The sequence below is a fragment of the Falco punctatus genome (genome assembly GCF_963210335.1).
Source record: "Falco punctatus genome assembly, chromosome: Z".
NCBI classification, from domain to species: Eukaryota; Metazoa; Chordata; class Aves; order Falconiformes; family Falconidae; genus Falco; species Falco punctatus.
Genome location: NC_137586.1, coordinates 1,938,656 through 1,962,949, shown reverse-complemented (window position 1 = coordinate 1,962,949; position 24,294 = coordinate 1,938,656). Strand labels below are relative to the sequence as shown.

The window sequence follows — 24,294 nt, the reverse complement described above, 5'->3', positions numbered from 1 at the left end:
GTCCCCCACATCTCCTTGCCCACCAGCACCGGTGGAGGAAGCGTGGTCTGAAAGGGGGGGGCTTCAGCCGAGCAGTGAGGCTGTGGGGTCAGGAGGAGCAGTGCTTTCATTTTAAAAAGGCTGAGCCATCCTGCCCTAAGTTTAATTCCAAAAGAAATAAGCTCATTGCTGCAGGGTGCTGGAGGAGAGCCTGTAAATAGACCCCGTGAAGAATGAAATTGGGGGGGGGGGGGGGGGGAGGTGTGGGGAACCCCAAGCGAGGGAGCTGGTGAACCTCATTGCTTGTTTAATCTGTGTTATTCGGGGCTGTATCTTCAGTGGGATCCATCAGCAAGACCCACAGCTCAGTTGGCGCTGTTACTGTACGTTTGACACCTCTGCAATATTTTTTTTCGAGTGCTGCTTATGTCTACCCAGCAAATTAATTTTTCCCCTGTAATACAGGCGGGATCTTGGCAGAATAAATTACTTCACACTTATAATTATAAAAACAAAAGGAAAACAAGCGAAAATGAATATTTTGCATAATGTATGTAGATTTAATTCACACTGTGAAGTGTAGAACTGCGGCCCTGTACTCCACTTTGGTTTTAAATGTCACCACCATAAGTGAGAAAGGGAGAGATTGTTATTCATGAGCCTGAAAATTATCCTCTGCAAGTGTTTCAAACACTTCACCTCTCTGTGAACGAAAATCACTGCTAACGAGAAGGTTTGCATGAGACTATTCCAGAAAACAGGAGTGTGCACAGGTGCCCTTGTTTCAGGAACCTGGAAAAAGACAGTATTTATTTTTTCTTCTTTATTTAAGCAGAAGTTTGCTGTGCAAAGAAGTCGGGTGGCTGCAGCTCTCCCAGCCTGGTCTTTTTGGAGCAGGTGTAAAAGAAGAAAATCCCTTTAAGGATACCTTGTTGTCATCTTGGTTAATTCTGGCTCTGCCTGAAACCACTTTGGTCTCCTGGACAAAAAAAGAGCATCAAAGGGTCACAGTGAGAGAGCCAGGCTTTGGCCAAGGTGGTGGTGGTCCTGGCTGTCCCGAGAAGGAGAGGAGGGTGCGGAGAGAGCAAGTCTGCAGGGCACCAAAACTTGCTGCAGTTTCTTTTATGGGACCACGCAGAGACCTTGCCCGGGGTTAAGGTCCCTTCTGCTAGAAGGATGTGCAATAAACCAGCAAGAAATCACTCCTTCATGGGTGAGCTAACAGCCAGCGTGGAGGAGGGACAAAGACATTTAATCTGTCCTGCTTTATTAGGTGAGAGATAAAGGAAGGAGAAAGCCTTTAGTTGCCCATATACACCACATCTGGGGTTTGGGCAGGTTTTAGTCCTGCATCCCTCAGCATCCCCAGGGAGGAGAGCAGCTCCCCAGGCTGCCCCGCTGTGCCTTTTGTATTGCACCCCATCCTCCAGCTTCAATTTAGATTTAGCAGCCTCATCATTCCAAGACTGCTGCTGTCGGAGGGGCAGGAGCTGGTCACCGTTCTCCGCTCCTGCCCGGGGCTTTTGCCACCAGACAGAGCCATGACAAAGAGCACCTTGCCTGTCCTGACCGGCTCCCTTCAGTCTTTGCTTCGTGTTGTTTTCGCATCTCAGTCCGTGGAGGTTTCTGATGGTTTATCGTCACATGGGGAGCCAAACCCGGAGGGCAGCCCCTGGGCAAGGAGCTGGGATGCTCTCAAAGGGCAGCAACTCCCGTGCTGCTTTGCTGAAAGCTCGTTGGGAGCAAAAGCAAACATCAAAAATGGGAGGAAAAACTCCTGAAGATCGCTCTGCCTTCGCTTCCTTTGTGTAAAAATGACAGGTGCCTTTTTAGGTCTTCCTTTCTCTTCAGACTGTGCATGTGCGTGAACAGGTTATTTTTTCCACGCCAATCCTTTGCTGTATAGGGTACAACAGGGTATGTAGTTGCATGAAAAAAAAAAAAAAAAAAAAGGAAAAAAAAAAAAAAGCCTGTGCTATTAGTTCCTGCAGGGCAGAAATTTTCCATGAAACTCTGAGACGTAATCTATAGTCTGAGAAATGCACCCCAATCAAAGGGTTTTAGTGTGGCATCTCCAGCTGCTGTGGACCCCTGACAGCACGCACCAGATCAAGACACATACTGTATCTTTAATGCTTAATTTTCAGTTTAAAATACAGCTCAGATAGCATTTTGGCCAAGCTGCGTGCCGTTTCAGAAATGGTTTGAGCTATCATGCTCATGAATTTATCAAATACATTTAATCCCAGCAATTGGCAGACAATATGACTTTGTGCTTCCCAAATACTCGATTTAAATATAATTTCTATCCATGGCTATAATAGGAATGTGTTGGGGTTTTTTTGAAGTACTAACTGAAGACTGATGTTCCGATGGGCACAGGGGACAGCGTGTGAAGTTTTTCGGATGTCGGTAGCAGTCCAGTTCATCTTTATTTGTTTGGAAGAATTCTGGGCTGTTTCCCTCCTCCTCCTCTTCTCTGTAAGAACTCCACAGGAATTTCCCAAAAGATTTTTGGTGTGTCAACCCCGAAACCTTCTGGGAAAAGGTGCAGGTGGTATCAAAATGTCCTTTGGAAGGTTTGATGGCTGGAGTTGGTGCAAGGCTCGGTGACCCAGCGTACTTGTTTTGGCATTTATTGAGGTGGGGACCTGTCCCTCTTGCCCCTAGGGTCGTTGCCTCCCAGGTCGCTGCAGCGAGGTGCTCAGGGGTCTTGCTCAGCTGTCTCATTCGTTCTGGACCATTCTGCTCTACAACTGAAGAACAGCCAGCCAGCAAAACCACAAAAGGACATGGCTTCAGCTGATGGGCAACTAAAAATATATTATTTTTTCAATGTCACCAGATAGAAACTGAGAGAAGTTCTAATTTCACCAGGTGGAGAAGGACTTGGGGGTGCTGGTGGATGAGAAGCTGGATTTGACCCAGCGATGTGCGCTCGCAGCCCAGAAAGCCCCCCGTGCCCTGGGCTGCATCCTGGGCAGCGTGGCCGCCAGTCAAGGGAGAGGGCTCTGCCCCGCTCTGGTGAGACCCCCCTGCAGCGCTGCGTCCAGCTCGGGGGTCCTCAGCACAGGGAGGACATGGACCTGCTGGAGCGGGGCCAGAGAAGGCCACGGGGGATGGTCAGTGGTGGGAGCTCCTCTGCTGGGAGAGTTGGGGTTGTCCAGCCTGGAGAAGAGAAGGCTCCGGGGAGACCTTCAAGCACCGTCCAGCACCTAAAGGGGGCTTAGAAGAAAGACAGGGAAAGAGTTTTTTCTAGGGCCTTTAGCGATGGCGCAAGGAGGAATGGGTTTAGACTAAAAGAGGTGAAATTCGGACTCAAGAGAAGGAAGAAATTCTTTACTGTGAGGGTGGTGAGGCACTGGCACAGGTGGCACAGAGAGGTGCCCGATGCCCCATCCCTGGGAACATCCAAGGTTAGTGTGGACAGTGCCCTGAGCAACCTGATCCCATTGAAGCTGTCCCTGCTTCTGGCAGGGGGTTGGACTAGAGGGACTTTGAAGGTCCCTTCCAACCCAACCCATTCTGTGAGTCTATAAAAAAAAAAAACCAACCAAAAATACCCTGCAAATGTGAGTTTCTTGCCGTATGAACCTTCATCCCATCAGTAAGTCTGCCACAGTTTGGCTCATCTCCCCTACCTTTAGACCTGGTCCATCCCACAGCAAGGCTCCTCCAGTATATCTGAGGCTTCTTCCACCACCGAGTCACCCGGTGCCGAGACAAAGGTGCCAAGTTATCCCTGGATGCATCTGTCTCTGTTCGTTGCTTACGGCACAGCTAATGCTAGGTGAAACAAGTTCTGCTCTAATTTCGAGTGGTATAATTCCGCTGTGAATAATAAACCAAAATCAAGTTTTACCAGGTGCATCCAATTTCTTTTTTTGAGCAAGATAGAAAACTGGAGGTGGGTTTGCCAGGGGAGCACTCTGGATGTTCTGCAACTCCCAGATACTGAGTCAGGGTGTCTGGTTCGGTAATGCAAAATGTCTTCTTGCCTGGACAGTGAGCAAGGAATAAAGGCACCCAGTATTGCTGTGGGAGCGTTTGGGTTCGATGCTGGCTCAGGTCTGGATTTCTTTGTTTTGATGAAGATCTGGAAAAAAAGGGGAGGAACGCATCAGTTACAGTCATGTCTGCAACAGAATTGGGCTAGCTGACAAGCGTTTGCGAGAGAGAAATAATCAAAATAAGGGAGGGAGAAATAATCAAAATAAGAGAAAGATAAATGATCAAAATAAGAGAAGAAGAAACAAATAGTAAAACAAAACAAAACAAAAAAAAAAACACATGAAGAGAAGTTTCTCTGATAGGGGACCAATACGTAGTAGCGACAAAACTTAGGAGTCAGTAATGAGAAGGAGATGTTGAAGCTGGCAGTGATTAAAGTGTTGCAATGAGCCTTCGCTGCCCAGGAAAGAGGAGAGAGAAAGGAGGAATCACTTCTGAGAATCGTGGGCCCTGAGCAGTTCTGCTTTGCTTTCAAACAAGGGCAAATATTCTCCAGTGCTAACAGGCTTTTCTGGAAGATAGCGGCATTTGCCAGATCTGGCTAATTCTGAAACCTCCCAAAATATCTGTTTTCTTATTCTTTGCAATACCAAGTACACCACAGAGAGATTTTTCTGGCTGGTATTTTTCCAAGTGAAAAATGTGATTGTGAGCAGTGTCATCTGGTCCGTATGAGGGAGATGAGATGTTCCAGGTGATGCTGCTGCCATACCTGTAAACTGACTTTGTGCTGGCATGGGATCAGCATGGAAACAAATAGAGTAGTCCCTGTACTAGAGATACCACCTGGTTTCTAAAGCTGCTGATCTGGAGAGCTATCGGAGACCCAGCTTTGGGAGACAATGCTTTGGGTGGGGAGCACTGGCAGGTTGGGGTGGAGCTGAGGAGGGGATGGGGGTCCTGCAGCCGGGGATGCTCGTGTCCCCCAGCCTGGACCATCTGCTCTGATGGACAGGCAGGGCTGGGTGGTTAAAATGCACGATGTCAAGTTGGTTTTCTGTATTCCTTGAATGTGTATCTTTGCTTATCTTGCCACGGTTCAATTTGAAATGGTCCAGAGATGTGGTTGCTGCATTTAGGACCTGGGGCTGGTGCTTACCCTGGACTTTCTCCAGCAGTGAATCTCTGTGGCTTGAGATCCCTAAAGGGAGGAAGAATTTCTGTGTTCCTTGCTGCTTGTTTGGCTGCACCTCTGGGTCCAAGCAATCTTGAGTTTTCAGACGATTGTGATTCAAACACGTATTTTTTCTATTTCCGGCCCCCTCCCCCCCTCCCCGCCCTTTCTTTTTTTTTTTTTTTTTTTCTTTTTATGATCCACAGAGCTTTCATGAAGGACGACAGTATTAACGTGGGACTGTGCTGCCAGCATGTCCCTCCTGGTTAGCTATTGTTACTTTTGCTGGTTTGTAGCCTCTGTTTAAAATACTATTTTCTTATTAGCACTGACAAATGACTTAGCTCTGACTGACCTAAATCCTTAAATAGCATTGTGCGCCGAGTGTTGCACTTTGGGGATTTGTTCATTGAATAGAGACGTGACTAGACAGCTTCCAGCAGAGTACTTGTCTGGCCAGGGCTGCTTAAAATATTCGGGGAAAAGCATCATTTGCACGACTTGCTACAGTCCTTTCCTTGAATGACATATTAGTGCCTGTTGCGTGATTTAAGGTTCATAGATGTTAAGGTCGGAGATGACTCCTCATTGTGTATGGAGCTGCTTCTTCCAGAGTGTGATGTGCAGCCGGTCTGCACCAATCGTCCCCATCCTGAGGACAGGCTGGGAGAGCTGGGGTGATTCAGCCTGGAGAGGAGAAGGCTCCAGGGAGACCTTCCAGCACCTGAAGGGGCCACCAGGAAAGCTGGAGAGGGGCTTTGTACCAGGACCTGTAGTGACAGGGCAACAGGGAGTGGCTTTACACTGGAAGAGGGGAGATATCCACCTCTATACTGTACATACAATTTCACCAGTTCATTCTGGTGAAAGTTTTGGCAAGAATAAGTGATTGACAGAAATACTTCTGTATACATCCTTCTTGGTGGTGTATGTCCCACAGCAATTTGGGGTGAAAGCTGAAGGAGGTGCACAGAAAGGCATGCCGGGGTCCTGCTGCAGGAGGGTTCCTTGCATATTACATTATTCCCTACGGCCAGAAGTCCTTCCTCCTGCAAATAACAAGAGATAAAAATCCTAGCGCTCCTTAACAGTACGCTTGTTTAAATAAAATAAATGTATTTGATCTCTAGGGTATTTCAGGTCTCAGATAATTCTTGTAGATCTTTGCTGAATCAAACCGAATGTGTGGACAGCTGCAATGAGCATGATTTTGCCCTAGTGCTCTTGTTAATATCATATCAAAATGTGTTAAACGACTCTTCTTCGACTTGATATATTCATCCTTATATGCCCAAAAAATCATTTTCTCTCATTTTCCCTAATACATCACATTGCAAACTACTCTTCAGTCGGCTACTTGCAATGATCCTTTTCCAGCTCGCTCTTTACAAATTCAGGGCCACCTTCCTGTAAGCAAAACCTACGTCTCTGCTTTTCAACTGTTAGTAGCTCAGGTGAGCAGGCAGGCATTATTTCTCTGAAAATGAAGACAAAGCTTCAGGTTTGTATCAGGCAGTTGATGCGGCACCGACTTATTTTAAAACTCTCGGTTCCGCAACGGTTGAAGTAATATTTGCCATCAGCCGGAGGGATATACGTTTGAACTGTTGTCGCACAAGCGTGTTGGAAAGAAATACACAGACGTGGAGTGGAAAACAGGCAGAAAGTTGTCAATAAATAGTTGCTAACGGTCTGTCCAACCATGCAGATGCTGAGCGCCCGCGCCAGACAGGATTTTCCTACGGCTATAGCTAGGGAGAGCATAAGATTAAGGAAACTTTTAAGGTGGAAGAAAACCCCTGTGTCAGAACAACTTGTTGTATTTAAAGCTGTGGGTGCCAAACCCTCTCATTAATGCCTCGTGGGGCATCTTTGCAAGACCATGTGTTGATAGCTGTTAGTCCCCTTTCGGTATTAAAGTCTATTTATCAGGATTGGTTGTATAAAACCAGGTATGGGTTATATTGCATACAACAACAAGCAAAGCCTTAGTGTAAAGCACTGTCTTTTTAAATAATATCTAAACCCAGATGTTCAGTTCTGTTTCCCTCTCCGGCATCCTTGTGAAAAGAGGTGCACTGGTGCTACTGAGAGAGGAATAACCCCCTCTGTCTGTATATTATATAGGTTCTGAAATACACTTTAGTGGGAGAAAAAACAAAACAAAACAAAAAAAAAAAAAAGCCAGAGAAATTGTAGCATGTTCTTGTTTATTTCTGAACAAGTTTATAACAAATAACTGAATTCAAGTAGTTGGTGTCACTGCAGGGGGCCTGCTGACTGGCTGTTTGGAGGACTTATTAATAGGTCTATCAAAAATGGGAAGAAATGAACAGATGCATTTGTTTTTTCTCTCCCTGGGGGACCTCTGAAGTGCCACCTGGATTAGCTTGCACAGTTGTGATCAGATTATAAACTAGGTGTAAAATCTGCGCTCTTTTTCTTTCCGAGAGAAATATTTGATGTAACCTCTTTTGTTTTAGACACTAATGGTCATTTTTTTTTCCATTTCTTGGTGCTTTTCTTCCCTTTCAGTGCCCAGTGCGATGCCTCGGAATGTCTCCTTGGAAGTGGTGAACTCCAGGGTAAGTCTGCCACATGCTCAGCACCTCACAGCCTACAAATGCGAGTATTTCTGTAGCTGTTTCTACTCGGTGTAGCTTTTGCCTACACAAAGAGACCCAGTCTGCCCTTTGCAGGAGGTTCCCTTCGCTGGTCTGGGTGATAATGGTAAAATAAGAACTGAAACACCCAAAAAACGTTTCTGAGAGAAGCAGTGATTTTTCCAGAGAGGCTTCAGCAACAGTAATATCACTTAAATGCAGGTAAACGAGCAGAACCCGTTCCCTGATTGCAGACTAACACCCCTAGTAAATGTAAGTGCACTTTGATTAAAGGGAATCACCTGAGGAATAACGAGCAGCAGAGCTGTTCCTGGGGAAGGGGTGGTGTGGGAAAGAAATATTTTTTCTTTGGCTGGTTATATGGATCGTGTGCAGGTAAGTCTGCTGGCGTCTTGCTTATTCCAACAAATATCTTTGTTTTGGTAAAGGTGGTGTATCTTTCTTATCAATCCAGTACTTTCCTCCTTAAAAAAGTCCAGCATTTCTGTATCACTGATGAAGTGGTTTGATATTATTTCATAACATAATCTTGTATGGAATAGGTGTTAATTATGCTTATTACTTGTTGAGTGCTGTTTCTGAATACAGTTTGAAAAAGGTTTTATTTTGATTTTTATTTTATTGATTTGTATTAATTCCTTCGATTTACTGGGACTATGCAAGCTTTTATTCTGTAGCTGATTTCAATGATAGGCTCATTGGGATGTGGAAAAGCTCACACCTTAAAGCGTTAAAGGCAGGCAGAAAAAAACAACTGTTGTGTCTTGTCAGGATGTCCCCTTGGACATGAACTTTGGAGATCGCTATTTGCACAGCTACCAAGGAGCAGGAGCCCCAAGCTCCCGGGCAAGGATAAACTGCAGTTGAAGAGGCATTTATAGAATCTCTGATTTGCTGGGAACACTGAGTACCTGTCGGTTTGATCTTTCTCATCTACTGCTTGTTTTCACAAACATATATTCTGATTATTTTTATTTTTTTTTATTTTTCTAATGCACCCAGCTCCGGTTACTTTTAAATTCCTCTAACACATAGCGCCCAAAGGGCATTGATGTCCTGGCCCATCTTGTTCCAAACCTCTGTGTTTACTTTTTCTTCCATATTCTCAAGGTAAAATGTCACAGAGCAATTGATCACGTTTTATGACCTTTTGTGGTGATCATTTACCTTTAAAGTACTTAGAAGAAAAAGAGAAAACAAGCTGCATGGGATGGTGTGCAGAAGCTCCTACCCCAAGGCGTATTATTGCATTATTGGTACTTACCAATGGGGTGAGAGAGGATGGACTTGCCCCTCTCCAATGTCATCAGGATGGAAGTCTTGGAAGATTTGATGGGCTATTAATTTGCAGAAATAAGTGTTGTATTGGGCAAATGTGGTTGTTTTTTTTCTTTATTTAAATGTTGGAGCGTTTGGCTGAACTGTATTGTGCAGCGTAGCTCTTTTGTGCTAGGCAAAAGAAAGGGGTCTCAGTCCTCCCCTACGTGACCAAGTGTGAGTGCTGGCGAACTACACCGGTGGTGATGTGAGGACTTCTCCATCGCTCGTAGGCTGAGACAAGGGTGGCTGTGGGCAGCTGGCATCCGCCTTTCCCTCCGCTCCAAACCACATCTGTGCAGCTGGAGATCCGAGACCTTCCAAAGCATCCCTCTTGTGAGGCTGAGGGTCAGATTCTGAGCTCTCAGGCTGGTACCAAGTGTGACATAATAACTGTGTAAAAAAGTATTTTAAGGGGGTGTGTATGAAATGGGGATCTTCACTGGAGAGAAAAAGATACGTGGGGCCAGCTGGGACTCTCTGGGGCTGGATCCTGTAGGTAGTGCAGGCACAAGAAAGAACAGATCCCAACATATTCCAGTAAATCTCAATAAAGCTTGTCTAGAATTTAAATATTTACATCTAGGTAGTTTGGAACAACAAATAGAGGAATGAGCTAGACTCACTGAATCTTAAGGAATAAAAAGGTTCTTCAAATAGAAGAATCGGCTTCAAAGACCATGCCTCAACCAACCTTTGCCCGTTCTTTTGCCATGCAACTCCTGTGGCACTTGTGGTTGAGGCATAACTAAACTGCTCCTGTTGGTAAAAGCTGAGTTGCAGTCTCCCGCTCTTGTAAAAGACTGCAATGACCCAGAATGTTGTATTTCTGCACTCTGCTTTTTATCATATTCTTGCTTTTCTTCTGTCTTAGCAGCAGACATAATTAATTTGATTAAACACTTAAAATTCACAACCTGATTAAATCAAAGCAAATGACTAAATAGCCGTCCTAGTTTGCTAACTGGTTCCAAGTGGTGCACAGAAGAGCCCGAAGGCTGGCCTTGACAGTTCCCAGGATTGTTTAAAATTTTATCTCTACTTTAATAAGATTTCTCTCTTTATGCTATTTTTCTTCGGTGGTGGCAGATCTATTCATTTCATAAAACAACGGAGATGGCCGAGCAAATGGAAGATGCTCGAATTACTATTATCATGATTATTGATTAAATATTGATGGTGTGCTGTGACTGGAGACCTCAGGCAGGGCAGAATTGACAACGGTGACACAAATACGGTCCTAAAGGAGATTTTGCTGTGAACGCGACACGGGAGCAGCGGAGACAAGTAAGGGGGCACGTCAACAGCAGGAGCTGGCAAAGCACATGGGGGCTTGCAGGGTCTCTTAATTAGAGATGGGCTAATAAGAAAGAGGAGCTGTAGTTCTGATTATTTTGTTTGAAAATAGCCTGCTCTGCCTAAGGAAAATGACACATGCGAGGCTTAACAGGTGAACGGAGTTTTGCATCAGTGACTTCTCCCGGCAGGAACGCTGCGGACATTGGCACATTTTAGTGGGCAGAGGAGGTGAAAACAGGGCAGCAGTTTTACAGCAGGCCTTTAGGAAACCAAAAAAAGTGTAAGACCTGCAAATGGAAGCAAAACTAAATTATCAAGAGTTAGATATTTAAAAACAGAATGTGGGTGGGTTTTTTTTTTTAAAAAAAAAAGGAGATCTGCACTTTTATGTATTTGTCTACTTCTTTACGTCCTTGCTTTGAAGATTGGTGCAGTTTGACTTTCTGTCATTTTTTTAATAGTAGTTACTAATTAGCAAAAAGTGCATAAATAGCTATAGATTTCTCTAATTAAAACCGTAACTATTTCTTCTTCCCATTTTAAAATACAGTGGGTGGCAAAGAAACAATTGGAACTGACTGTAGGAGCAGAATTTTTTTAGCTGTATTTAGTAGTGATGTAATCCCGGGATGTAGTTCCACTGAGAGGAATAGGGTTGCTCCTGGTTTAAAGCTTTTCAAGTGGTAGGTAGGGCCCTGAGAACGTAACCGGTGCCGTTCTCCGGGGGAAAGTTAAAGGGCACATAATGAATCTGGGAGGGGGGTTCTCATTTCTTTTGAGTGTGTGTGTTTGTGTCACCGTCATCCTGCCCCATGATGTTTGCGGCATTGTACCACAAATCAAAGTGTGTGTGGTTCATGAGATCTGCAAAATGCCTATAAATAAACAGTGGGAGGAGTTGCCTTAATCACTAGTTCATGTTAATAAAATACAGGGGGCTTTATTAAATTTGACAGCAGAGAAGGTGACTTAAGCTAGTAGTAGCCGTCGGTCATAGACTTCAGTTCCACATTTGCTGAATAGATTGTTGAATTGTGTAGTGTGAACAATTGTATTGTTTAACATCTGCTGAGCAAAACTCTCACCTTTATTTTGCCTCACACGGTTAATTATTCCTAGCAGAATCTCTGCAGCCATGGAAAGCATATTTTACTGTTGGAAGGGGTAGGCTAGTGGGTATCAGGACCTCCAGCCCGAACTAATCCCTTCATTTCACACTACTTAAACACACGGCTACATACCTTCTCCTCGTGGCAACTTGGACCCGCTCAGGGCTGTGAGGTATTTCTGCCGTCGGACCGGCATTTTGGAGAGCTGACCGAATTAAACACGTGGCTGTGACTTTGCTGGGGGGCAGAGCATGGAGCATCAGGAGCATCGGGAGCACTGAGAGCATCGCTGCCAGGGGCAGAGCAGCTGATCCAGCCCCAGCCTGGTGGGCATCACAGCTGGCTGGTGTACGGCTGAGCTTGACTTTTTGGGATCAGCCCAGACAAGGGCAGTTTGTGGTCAGCGGCACAGCAGTTCACTCTATTTTTAATTCCATTTGAGCATCTTAAGGTTTTGTAATGGAGAACAGTGCCTAAGGTGAGTGCTGCAGAATGTTTTAGGGGAGATAGGTGCTTTGGCACTAGCTGTACTTTTTAAAATGACACGGATATTTTTCTGTTGGGTTTCTGTCCTTTTTCTAATTTTTTTACCCAGAGGATTTAGGCACTTGGAAATTAGGCATCCAGCTGCCTGCTCTCATAGGTACTCACCTATGGGACACCTTACAGTAACCCATTTGCTGGTCTCTGGCTAGAGACGATCGGCTGGTGGGACCTAAAGCAAACAATCCTTTTGTCAGGGGTTTTGTGTCCTCTACACATGGGTCTGCCACTCAGCTGGCAGATGTTTCGCAGCCTCCAAGTTAAAGTTGTCACCAAACTATCAGCTCTTTGACAGTCTGTGGCACAAAGCTTTCACCATTTTTAAGCTGCCAAACTAAAATGTTATGACCTTTCTCCTCCCCCTCCCCCCCCCCCCCCCCATTTTGGTTCCTGCATTGATTTCTGCTGTTGAGGAGGATGCAGGCATGAGGAGATGTGCCTTGCAATGCTCCAAGACAGACGTGAGGCATGCAGGAGCCAGATGTTGCCACTGCACAAATATTTTTTTTCATTGCTCGGCATCTGGATCTGGAGGCTGCTTTGCACTGACAGCAAGTGATACGCTCCTGCCCAACCAAAGAGATCAACCATTCTGTCAGATTGCATTTAGCTCAGCTGCTTAAAATTGCTCTGCTGCTAAATGTACATTAAAATGTGCTTTAAATGCATCCTAAACCTTCGGAGGAATTGTTGCGGAGCTGTTCATCATCCCCATGTAGTGCCACTGGCTCGCTGGAGGATGAGGATGGATTGGGACCTTTATGATAAAGCACTATCGAGAGAGACTATTTCTTTTAAGGCTGGACAGACTGCTTGAAGTGAGTACAATATATTCTGTTGAGTATCTTTTATCATATGTGAACCATTTAGTTGACATGGGAGGTGGTTTTTCCCCTGAATGAGCATTATTTATAATGCTCAGACTGGACGTGAGGAAGCATTTCTTTACCAAAAGGGTGGTCAAACCTATTCCTGGAGAGGCAGGCGATGCCCAAAGGTTGTCAGTAATTAAGAAGCATCTGGACAATGCCCCTAATAATGTGCTTTACCTTTCGATCAGCCCTAAAGCGGTCAAGCAGTTGGGCTAGATGATCGTTGGAGGTCCCTTCCAAGTGAAAATATAATCTGTTCTAATACTATTCGATTCTAATTCGATCCTTATTGTATTCTCCTCTTGCTCTGTTCTTGCTCCCATCTTGCTCCCGTCTTGCTCTGTTCTTGCTCTATTCTTGCTCTCGTCTTTCTCTGTTCTTGCACTTACCTTTCTCTAATTCTGTTCTATTCTAATTCTCATTCAGCTCTTATTCTATTCTTATTCTACCCTAATTCTACTCCATACTTTTCCCTTCCCTTGCCATTGAAGTTTATCGCTGCCTAAGCAAGCAGCAGGGCGTGCAGTGCTCTGGCACAGGACTGAGCAGCTGTGTCACAGCTGGTTGAGGGGGTTATCCCATACTACAGACGCAAAGATGGAATCCGATGAAACAGGTCTTCTGGTGGTACCATTCAGTACTGTTCACCAAAACCACCTTCCAGCAGGGATGGTGAATCGATACGTATGAAAAAGCCAGGAGAGCTCCGCAGCAAAGGCAGCCAGCTAGTAAGTTTAAGTCCTTCTTGGGCTAACCCTGAGCACGAGGCTAGTAAGTTTAGGTGCTTACTTGGGCTAACCCTGTGCACATTCTGCCTGGCCTTTCATGCAAGGATGAGGCAGTGACAGGGTGGTTAAGCTGGATTTTCACATGAGATTTGCAAAGTGTGAAAAACGTAGTGATTTAATTAATCAGCTAACTGTGGAGACCAAAGCTCTCAGATATAGGCAAATGGTGTGGCTGTAGGAAAAGATGAGGTGTGAACTGGGATTGAGATTGGATTCTTCAGAAAGGAGTCAATACCAAATAAGTAGTTTTGAAGAACCAAAAAGTAAAATCAAAATGACCGTCACTGCAATTTAGAGTTGTGTCCTCTAGAAACAATGTACGTAACCTTTAAATATATTGCTTATGGAGAAGACCACAGAGAAGGAGCTCTTTAACCTTTAAATCTATTACAAATAGGACAGGATAGTAACAAGCATTGAGCATAACCTTTAAAAGGAGAAAATTTGCTGAACCTTGTAGATCAATACCTTCCAATTCACACTTTTAATTATACACACTTTGGAGACCCAAACTGTTTGTGGGTGAATATTCACTCTTAGTGAATATCCCTTGAATTAATCCTTCTGGAAGATGTGTGGTGATCAAGAAGTCATTATATTGGTGCACTTCAAAGTGCATCACACCAGTGCAAGGAGCAGTTTATCCTGAAGAGCACAGTAACTTTTTGTGTTACTCCAAATCTATCGTCCCTGTCCGACACCTCGCTGCCTAGTCTGTCTGAAGTCTCAAAGGTTATGGTGTCAAAACCGGACAGATTCATTATGTTATGGGATTTGATTAAACCTTGTTCAAGGTGATGAATGTTCTGGCCACCTTTCCATTTAAGATAAATTTAGAGATACTATTAAACCACTTAATGCACCCAGGCAACACACAGAGCAGGAGCTCTGGGCACTTATTTCTTAATGATAAAGACTCGGTAGCTTCTGAACAGTGTAGCATGAGAGGTTTACCCAGAGAGCAATAAAGCAAATTAATGAGCTATGACACTGATTAGTAGAGCTATATGTTGCTGGTATCTCTGAGAGAAGCAATAAAAAGATGAGGGAAGGAGAAAGACAAGGTCAGGAGGAATGGGCAGGGGAACAGACAGTGCGTGCCGCGCTACCCCTCTCCCTGGTGCCTCCACCCCAGAGCCAGGGAGAAGGAGATGCTGGGCTAAATGCCAGGATTTTATTTTCCATGCTCAGGACAACATGGTTTCTACGCGTCTTTGGAAATAAACAAGCATAGCAGGTTAAAATACTGATATCCCTTCTAATCGAGTGACATGGAGAGCTTCCAAGTCAGACTTTACCGATCACAAAGGAATTTTAATGGCAGCAAAAATACCCAGCCCGGTATGATTGTAACTGCTCTACCTAGAAGCTTGAGATCAGGAAAAAAAAATATTAAAATTGTCATCTAGCATGCCTCTAGGCAGTTGTCCCTGGCAGCCAGAGGCAGCTGGGTGATGCTGAAGCAGCAGTTTGACAGCTTCTGGTGTTGCCCTCTGGCCTCCCAGCCATCACAGTTCCCAGTACTATCTTGGTAACTTTTAACCCTTCCTCATGTGTAACTGTTGAATCTTTTCCTGTACTCTGGGAGGAAGCTGTTTTGATACAGCCCGTATCCACAAAAAAGGCATAACGTCTCTATATTGTATTTTATGATTCTATGTTTTACATATATGGATTAGGTGTAGTTAAGAGTCACAGTATCCAGAAGGCACTAAATATTAGGAAAAAAACCAACAAATACGTGACAAAGAATACACTTCTAGATTACAAGTGAAAAATAAGTTTTGCAGTAGCACAAAAAATAACTCTGTGATTTTCCCAAACCACAAAAACTTTAATTTGAACCATGGTTGGGTATTTTTTTCCCCTAAACTTTTGCACAGTGTGGTAAGGGACTGAAGGCTGCTGTTTCAAGTGCTCGTGCAGTTGTACCTAACGTCAGTGCAGCCCGTCTGGTTGTAAATTCTCCCTGTGGCATGTGACGTGCACAGGGCGATGGTTTCTGTCAGTGGATTTGGGTTTTGGCTTGAGATGCATACAGCAGGGTCTTTTGATTGTGAGACTTCTAATAGGAATGAGAGGTTAGAAGTTTTATCTTTAGTTTAGGATGATGCCAAACAGGAATTTTCATGGATATGCACTGAAGTACCGTGACCATGGGCTTGGCCATCATGGGCTCCATCCAGAGTGGGAAGAGACAGGGTGTCTATTGCCAGTTGAACTGGAAAAGCTGTCTGCTTTGTGTTTCTGTGTGGAAAAAATGTATTTTTGACATGCAGTATTTCCTAACGGATGGTTTTCTTCAAAATCTAATACTTCCACGGTCAGTAAAACACCAGCCTTGGACAGGGCTCTCCCATTTCTTCTTGTTGTAAAAACCTCTTCAGCCAGCGAGTGCATGGGCTAGAATGAAGGAGCAGGAAAAAAAAAAAAAAAAGATACCTGAGCAAAACGCTGAGGCCATAAAAAGTTGTTGTGGTGTGTGGCCACCCTTCCATCTGTGCCACGGCGACCTGTCTGTCTCGTGGGCTTTTGGGAGGGTGAGGTTGTCGGCTCCAGCTCTGCTCTCTGCTCCGCACAGGCATGGAAGGATCCAGATCCTCCCAAAGAAAACCTTGACCTCATGAGGGTCGTCTTGTTGTCAGAAATTCTGCAAAACCTTTAAGCAGGTTGGCACAAGTGCTTCCATCCCTGCCAGGACACGCGTTTGGATGCTGCGCATCGTTCTGTAGTTGTAACATTTGCTTTTACTCCCTTAAGAGATCCTTATCCCATTGCAGTTAGACTGACAAAATCATTTATAATCATAACAACCGAAGCAGCGCAGATCTGTTCCTAAATATATTTCTCCTTAATTTAATGTGTTGTGGTAAACATGTGTTTTATTCATTTATACATGCGTTCCTTGAAAATTACCGACGTAATGTTGGTCCTGATAAGCACAATGTTGTTTTTAATATCAGGCAAAGCAGTTGAACTTAGCAGAGCTGCCTTTCTTGCCGGCAAAATGTCTATAAATGTAAAGAAGTGATGCTTTTAGTTGAGAAGAGGTAGCTGGTAGATCCGTGTTTAACTCCCAGCTGGTTTAGGAGCAAAGGTTTAATTCAGGGGTTGATTCCATCTGTCTGTGGCAGCGCTCTACTTTCTCTTTCCAAAATTTGGAGCTTGCTAAAGCCCTCATGCATTTGAAAGTGACATAGGCATCTTCAAAATTAATATTAACTTTCTGATCCCTGTTAGAAGTTGGCCTTGAATTAGGGATTGAAGCATCTTCCAGAACTGCATGAGTCTTTCAGAGCACTCACACTGTCTCAGAGCCAAAATGTTTATGTTATTTGCCACGATCTGGCGAGTGACTTGTCCTTGTCAGTATGGTGTGCAGTGGGGTTTTACACCATTTCAGGGCCACGGCATTTGAGCACAGACGTCTGGTAGGTATCAACCTCTACAAGCAGCTATCCAAGTTGTCATCGTGGAAACACTTCCACGCTTGCCTCGTAAGAAGCTGGGGTGACCTCTAGAGAGAATTTCCATCAGCCTATATATTGCATTTAAGGGACTTATGAGGAAATGTGTTTTGTTCAGTTTTCTTGGTTGAGTTGGAGGAAACGACAAACTTTTCCTCGTTCACAGGCAGACAGGATGACAAATGGCTCACTGTAAATAATTCACTCATCTCTAATTCTGGTTCGCTCTGTTTTAATTTTGCAATACTGCCAGATTTTATTCCACATTGCTTTCTTTGGTTTTCTTTGTTATTTAGTCCTCTGCTCTAATGCATTTTCTGTAATTGTTTTGACTAGGGAACATCTTGCAATTAAAAAAAAAAACAGAAAAAAAGAAAAAAAAGAAAGAACAGCAGGGTTGTGAAAGAGAGTAAGAGTGCTATTACAGCTGAAGAGGCAAATAACATCGAGCATCCTAACGCAGGCAAGGCCAAATGGAAACACCACTCCGGAACGCTACCACGATAGCAGTCGGACTTGCCTTGGGCATCCAGTGCTGCCTCAGCTTCCTTCAATTCCCTTGAATTCCAACAAATTCAGGACAGTGCAGGGCTGTGGGTTTGAAGGTCCACTTGGCTGTGTGGAAGACTTTGAGATACAACATCAGGAGCAAGTCGGCGTAGTCCCAGCACCCCCAGTGCCGGCAGCAGGCTGAGCTGGGGTGCTGGGCCCACTTGTCGGTGTTGCAAGTGGATTTGCTCCTTTTTTAAACGAATCGAGGGTATTGCACACTCAGGAAGCAAAGAGACATTAATGAAAGCTTTAAGGTTAACAGACATAAATTAAGGGGCATTAAAACCCCATACAGATGCTCTCAATCGGGTGTAAAATTGTGGTTTCAATGAAGCATTAGCCTCCTTGAAATGCTGGCAGGTGCAGGCCAATTTATTTTGGAAGGAGGGCATCCCCACCAGAGCTTGAGATTCGTTAATTTACGAGCGTTAACTTCACTCTTTAAAATAATTGCTTTTACTTTCTTCTGTTGCCAAACCACGGAAGAGCAGCCTACAGTTGCCAAAGTGGTCTCCCCTTTCATAAACAGATTTTCATCTTCCAGGTGCTAGAACAGGGGAATGACAATTTTTATGACGACGTTCCGACCCGTGAAGTAGGACCAAAGTGGCCCCTTGGCTCCACGCGCTTCCCATCCCCTACCAGCTGATGGGCCATAACAGTTTGTTGCTGTGGCTGTACGTGTTGGCTTTTATTCATTATTATTTCCACGTTCGAGGGTCCCAGAGCACTGTTGCCTGCCTTTTAGCATCTCCTCCTGCAGCTAAAGGCTGCCCAGGGCTGCCTCCATGCAGCTCTTTAGCCCCAAACATCAGCAGAGCTTGAGAGCCTGGCACTTGCCGGCATCGCGGGTGTTATCCGTGTTATCCTCTGTTTGCTTGTCCACTAGTTGAGTCAATTGCTGTGAACAAATAAACACAGTGAGATATCATTGCTAATATTTCAGATGGAATATAGATCTTTCTAAGCTGGCTTAGAGTGCACAGCTTCCCTTCCATCCCCGCCTCCTTCAGATACCTCTTGGGCATGTTTCCTTGGAACGGCCAGCCAGGCGTCACCTGTCCTACCTTCAAATGCCACTTTTTTTTAAAAAAAAGGGGAACACATAACGTACAAATGAATGGAATTTTATTCTGATCACTTATATTTATGTAGATTTCTTTGGCTATAGTCCAGTGAGTAAAATTGGTGGCCCTAAATGACCTTATTTAAAAAAAAAAAAAAAAAAAAAAGAAAAAAAAGCAGCGCAGTGTTTTATTCAGTATGCTTGGTTGATGCAAGTAGTTAGTCTAATCTTCTAAAACTTTTATTCCTGGGAAGGGCTCCAGAATTATATCGATTTGATAATGTAACCAAGCAGCCGAGCTTTGATGAACTGCCATGAAAAGGCTGGGTTTCCTATCTGGAGCTCAGCACCTTCCTTGGAGCAGATGTGCAGAATGCGGGCATCTCCGCCCTGTCCCCTCTCTTCCAGCTGCTGCATTTGCGGGTTTTAGTGGAGAAAGTGAAGCTATGAGGAGGGAAAAAAGGAAATGTTCATTTGCCTTATCCACAAGATTTCTCCCTCGATGGCAGAGCTGGTTTAAAAGTTGTAATAACTAATAACTAGGGAATGGGAAGCCTGTGAAGGGATGCTGTGTGGCTGTGGCAAGAGCGTTCGTGACTGGGAGGGTCAGGTTTGGCAGCATTCTGGACCTCGGGAGATGTGCTCAGTGTTAGTGGGGCTCAGAAAAAAGATGGGACAGAGTTTTCCATAGGGCCTGTAATGACAGGACTTGGGGTGACAGTTTTAAACTGACAGAGGGGAGCTTCAGGCTAGAGAGAAGGAAGAAATTTTTTATGCTGAGGGTGGTGAGACACTGGCACAAGTGGTCAGTGCCCCATTCTGGGGAATGTTCAAGGTCAGCTTGGACTGATCCAGTTGAAGATGTCCCTGCTCATGGCAGAGGGGATGGACTAGGTGGCCTTTAAGGGGCTCTCCCAGCCCAAACCATTCAATGATTCTTTGATTGAGTGAGTCTTTGATTGAGTGAGTCTTCGATTGAGTGAGTCTTCGATTGAATGAGTCTTCGATTGAATGAGTCTTCGATTGAGTGAGTCTTCGATTGAGCGAGTCTTTGAGTGAGCGAGTCTTTGAGTGAGCGAGTCTTTGAGTGAGCAAGTCTTCGGGTGAGTGAGTCTTCGAGTGAGTGAATCTGAGTCTTTGGGTGAGTGAGTCTTCGAGTGAGTGAGTCTTTGAGTCTCTGAGTGAGTGAGTCTTGAGTGAGTCTTTGAGTGAATCTTAGACTGAGTGAATCTTCGAGAGCGGGCACTGCACTCGCCTTTCAGGATGTGGCAGGCAAGCAGATTACTCCAAGCGGCGTGATGATGGGCTGTGGGACGTCTGCAGACATCTGCCGTACTCCTGGGAGTGCTCACTGGTTCTCTAGGCAGATCGCCAACAGGGTGAGACAAATCGGCACCATTTGCCACTTGATTTCTGAAAGGGCGACAGGCCTATCAACCAGAAAACCAGTGTGGTGGTCTGGTGTGGGAAGAGAGGGTGGAGATGCTGTGAAAGCAGCTTCCCAAGGCTACAGTGTGACTTCTGGCAGGTGATTAGCTGCAGAAATGTGAACAACAGGAGAGATTTTCTGCGGTATAAAACACCTTTCCTATCTGGACATACCTGATATATAGGTGTATATATATACACACACACACACACACACATATATATATATACACACACGATATACCTATGTGTATATTGGAGCAGTGTGGTGGTTGAAGGGCAAAGGAGAAAAAAATTGCTGCTGGAGGAACACCGTAGCTTTGTGGGGGGAAAACCACCACCAAGTAGTAACAATTAACTTCCCTAAAGTATTGTTCATCCTGAACGCGCTTCACAAATACAAACTAATTAATCCCCCCAGTTACCTCATGGGATGTGAGCGTGGTTTCATGCATGGGAAGCAATTAGCTTTGGAAAAGTGCTGCCTCAACGCTGAACCCCTCTAGATGAGAAGACGATGCTATCTGCCTCGGCAGACACCAGCTGAAGCCGAATGAGGGGGTGACTGGTGGCTGCCGTCCTGCTGCCAGTCTCGGGGGCCTGAGGAAGAGCATTTTTAATGCTTTCTTTCAAATCTTTCAATCAAAAACTTTCTGATTTACCTCCCGAGCCCAAAGCTGCCCACGCTGCTGAGCATCCCCCTGAAGGCACTCTATACGATGCCTATAGAGCAATTTATATAAACCGAAGTCATCAAAGATGAAATGTGGGCTGTGACTTCAGGTGAAACCTGACTTGATTTCCTCTGCACACATCTTGGCACGCAGAGGTTCAGCCTTCACGTGTTCTGCCACGGGTGCCTGTCCTTGGCTTGGTGCAGAGCATGCCGACAGGGTTTGCAAAGCCCTGTAGCCAGGTGTGCCAGTGGCCGTGGAGTAGCATCCTCCTCGAGTGGCATCGAGTGGCACGCATAAATAAATGGAGCCAGAACAAGGTGACAATACCTTAAAAAGTCAAATCCTCCATCCCTGATCCAGTGGCTTAGACTTTCTTCCTGCTGCCACGTGTCTTTGAGATATTGTATGATAAGGATGGATGACTAGTGGCCTCCGCATCTTGCAAGGCTGTGGTCAGCTTGTGTGGAGGTGACTGATGGCTTAGAGTTTCCCTCCACGTGAACAGCAGGGACTGTTGCAGAATCTGACCCTGTGGCTAGGAGCTGGTTTTATTCCTGCCCCTCGTTTTGTGCTGGGCTGGCCAGTCTTTCAGATGTGACCACGACAGGTGCCTTCTTCATTTTCTGGTGACCAGCTTGGGCTGGGAGCTGTCATTGTCAAGTATGGAGTAGACACAATTGCAATGTCGAAAGAAGTGGTGGTTTGACTGAATAAAGGACTCTAGTACAGTGAAAACTGGAGCAAAATGGTTAAAGAATTGCATAGTAAGCATTGTAAAGCACCCTAAAGTAGTGGAGCTTAATCTTTCCCAGTCAAATGGGAGAAAGGGGTAATGTCATCCTTTCCACAGGAGTGCTGTGAAAATAAACTCCTACACAAGCACAGAAGTTAAATTCATTAGTGTTTGCAAAGTGCTTATGCTATAGAAATCCCAGGAGGAACTCAGTATCTCTGTCTTCTGACCAAGACTGAGAAGCAAGATGAATGAGCAGAGTGAAAGCAAACTAATGAGTATCTTTTAAACAAATCAAAGATTCTGTGCAATGAGTTGGGCATGGGAAAGGATGCCCAGCATCTCCTAACTGCTATGCCTTCACTTTGTGGGTTGATGACATTTCAGTATGGTTTTTTGAAAGGTTTCATAGCTTCTTGAGAAAATAAATGGGGGGGGGGGGGGGGGGGGGGGGAATAACTCTGTGTGGGTATCACAGGAAAAAAAATTGTCTTCTGTAAACACTAGGAAAGGTTTTAGCCCTATTCTGCAAATCTCTCTCATTTCAGCTAATTGTAACCACGTTGCTTAGAGTAGAAGTCGACTGTGATACAGTCCGCATCCGACCTGCTCCATGGCAAGTGCCTGGAGCCCTTTCTTACGGTGGTCCAGAGCAGGGATCAGGCATGAATGCATTCAGTGTGGCTGAAATCTCATGAAAAAAAAAAAAAAACAAAACAAACAACACATGCATGTGTATATATGTATATAGTTGTAATTGCATGGGTTGGGTTGTTTTTGAAGATTTCAAGGTTGGTAAAAACGTTGGATGGTTTTCCATCCCGCGTGGATGTAGCGGAGTGGGAGCAACAAGGGCACATCCCCAGGACAACCACAATCTCCTGCAAGATTTGCAGGTGCTGCTCTCAGCATTCTCAGGTGGGGAAAAAAAAAACCAAACCTCATACCAGAATCTATGTATACTTTTAACTGGCACAAAGTACACATTTTCTGTACTTTGGTCTTAGAGGTTGTTGAGATTTTTAATTGACATTTTCTGTAGCAGTTCAGCCTGAGGCAGTTGTCTTCACCAGTAATGAAGGTAATTCAGTCCTGCAGGTTTCACCTGCTTCAAAATTTGCTGTTGCAGAGGTTTCACTGCCTTGTCTAAGGGAGTCCTTGCTCCTCCAGTTATTCCATCATCAAACAGATTTCGTTTAATCTAAAAGGTCACATTCTTCTGCTTGCTGTCTGCTTCTTTACCTTCCATTTCAACATTACTGTTCCCCTCCAGTAGCCAATATCCAACAAGGTTTGGCACATCTCATGCATATTCATAAGTTTATTTTCAGCACGGATGTTCTACAGCTCCTCTTAAGTGTTAATTATATTCAGCATCTCTATAGAAGTTCTCAGAAGTTTCCAGCTGTTTAAAAACCTTGTCAGAGCTACTGTGTGCCACAGTTGCATGCAGAGCCCAAATATGCTTTCAGTGTTGTAAAAAAAGAGTCAAAACATCATTGCACTCAAGTACCAACATAACGTTTCCTGTTTGTTATTTATTGTAAAGAGGAACAGAACCCAAACCAGAGTGAGAGCTGGGGGTGGGGGGTGGTGTGTGTGTGTGTGTGAAAGGAGCTTGCCAGAGCAGCTGCTGTGCTGGAAGTATATTAGAAAAATGTTATTTTTGCAGTTATTGGTTGGGGCTATCTGTATGTCCCAGGTAGAGATTAACAGTGCCAGAAAATGAATAGGTATACCATGTGTTTTGTTGCTGTTTATTTTTTGAGCTCGTTTTGCCATAAGGAAACATGATTGAGGCGGTGAGGGGGGCTTCTTTTCCCACCCCGTGCCACCTTGTGCCTGGTAGGGACAGGGGTGCCCCATGGGCATGGAGGGGCCCGTTGTGGCAGCTGATGGTGCTGGGCAGCTTTCACCCTACTTGTCTTTTAAGCTCAACGGTTTGGGTTTTTTTAATTAATCGAGGATCGGGATAAATTGTAGGAAGCAAAGTCTCTTGGATGCTGGGAAGATATTTTGTTTCAGGTACAAGAAAGCTGACTCATCAAATAAGGGGACCTGTAACCCCAAGACTGGTAAGAATCTGATGAATAAGTTCGGTATTTTCTTCCTCCAGGTCTTCTCCAAAGCCCTCCTGGGACATTGGGAGAGCTTCCCTGTCCTGCAAGCACCTCTTGGTCCCCATGGGTCCCTGCAACACTTGCTGCTGTTTTCAGCGTGTCCGTGATTGCAAATGGTCTTTGTTGGTCACCAGGGTAGAATGATGCTCATGTGGACCTAAAAAATTGGGAAGTTTTAGAAATCATAACATTTTTGCTGACATCAAAGGATGTCAGTCTTGCTGATGAGAGAATTGTGTTTTCTAGAAAGGTGTCTACCAGAAATTCCAGTTTGGTGAAAGATATTTCAATGGAAATCCCTTACTTTTACATGCTTAGAGGTGGCCAGCCGTTGGTGTAAGCCAGGATGCCTCTGAGCAAAGGGCACTTACGGTTTTGTCGATAGGTGTGTATTTCCAAGGGGAAAGGCTGACTCCAGCAGCTTGTAGTGGTGGTGCAGCCTGGATTTGTACCCCCACAAGACAACCAGAGCCCAGGCACTGCTTGGCCTGAAAGGGTGAAAAGAAAGGACTTTGGAAAAAAACTTAGACGGCTCTTCCCTAAAATTGCAAACATGTTAATTATTTTTTGTACCCCACAAATGATGTGTGCTTCA

At 44.8% G+C, this 24,294-nt stretch overlaps 1 protein-coding gene across 2 annotated transcripts in view; it reads left to right on the top strand.

The window, feature by feature from the left end:
* Window positions 1-24,294, top strand: part of DCC (DCC netrin 1 receptor) — a 563,445-nt gene that overhangs the window by 411,842 nt on the left and 127,309 nt on the right. For both annotated transcript variants that reach the window (XM_080371917.1, XM_080371916.1), the window contains exon 12: window positions 7,640-7,689. In XM_080371917.1, the coding sequence (XP_080228043.1) occupies window positions 7,640-7,689 (50 nt within the window). The remainder of the gene's footprint in view (window positions 1-7,639; window positions 7,690-24,294) is intronic.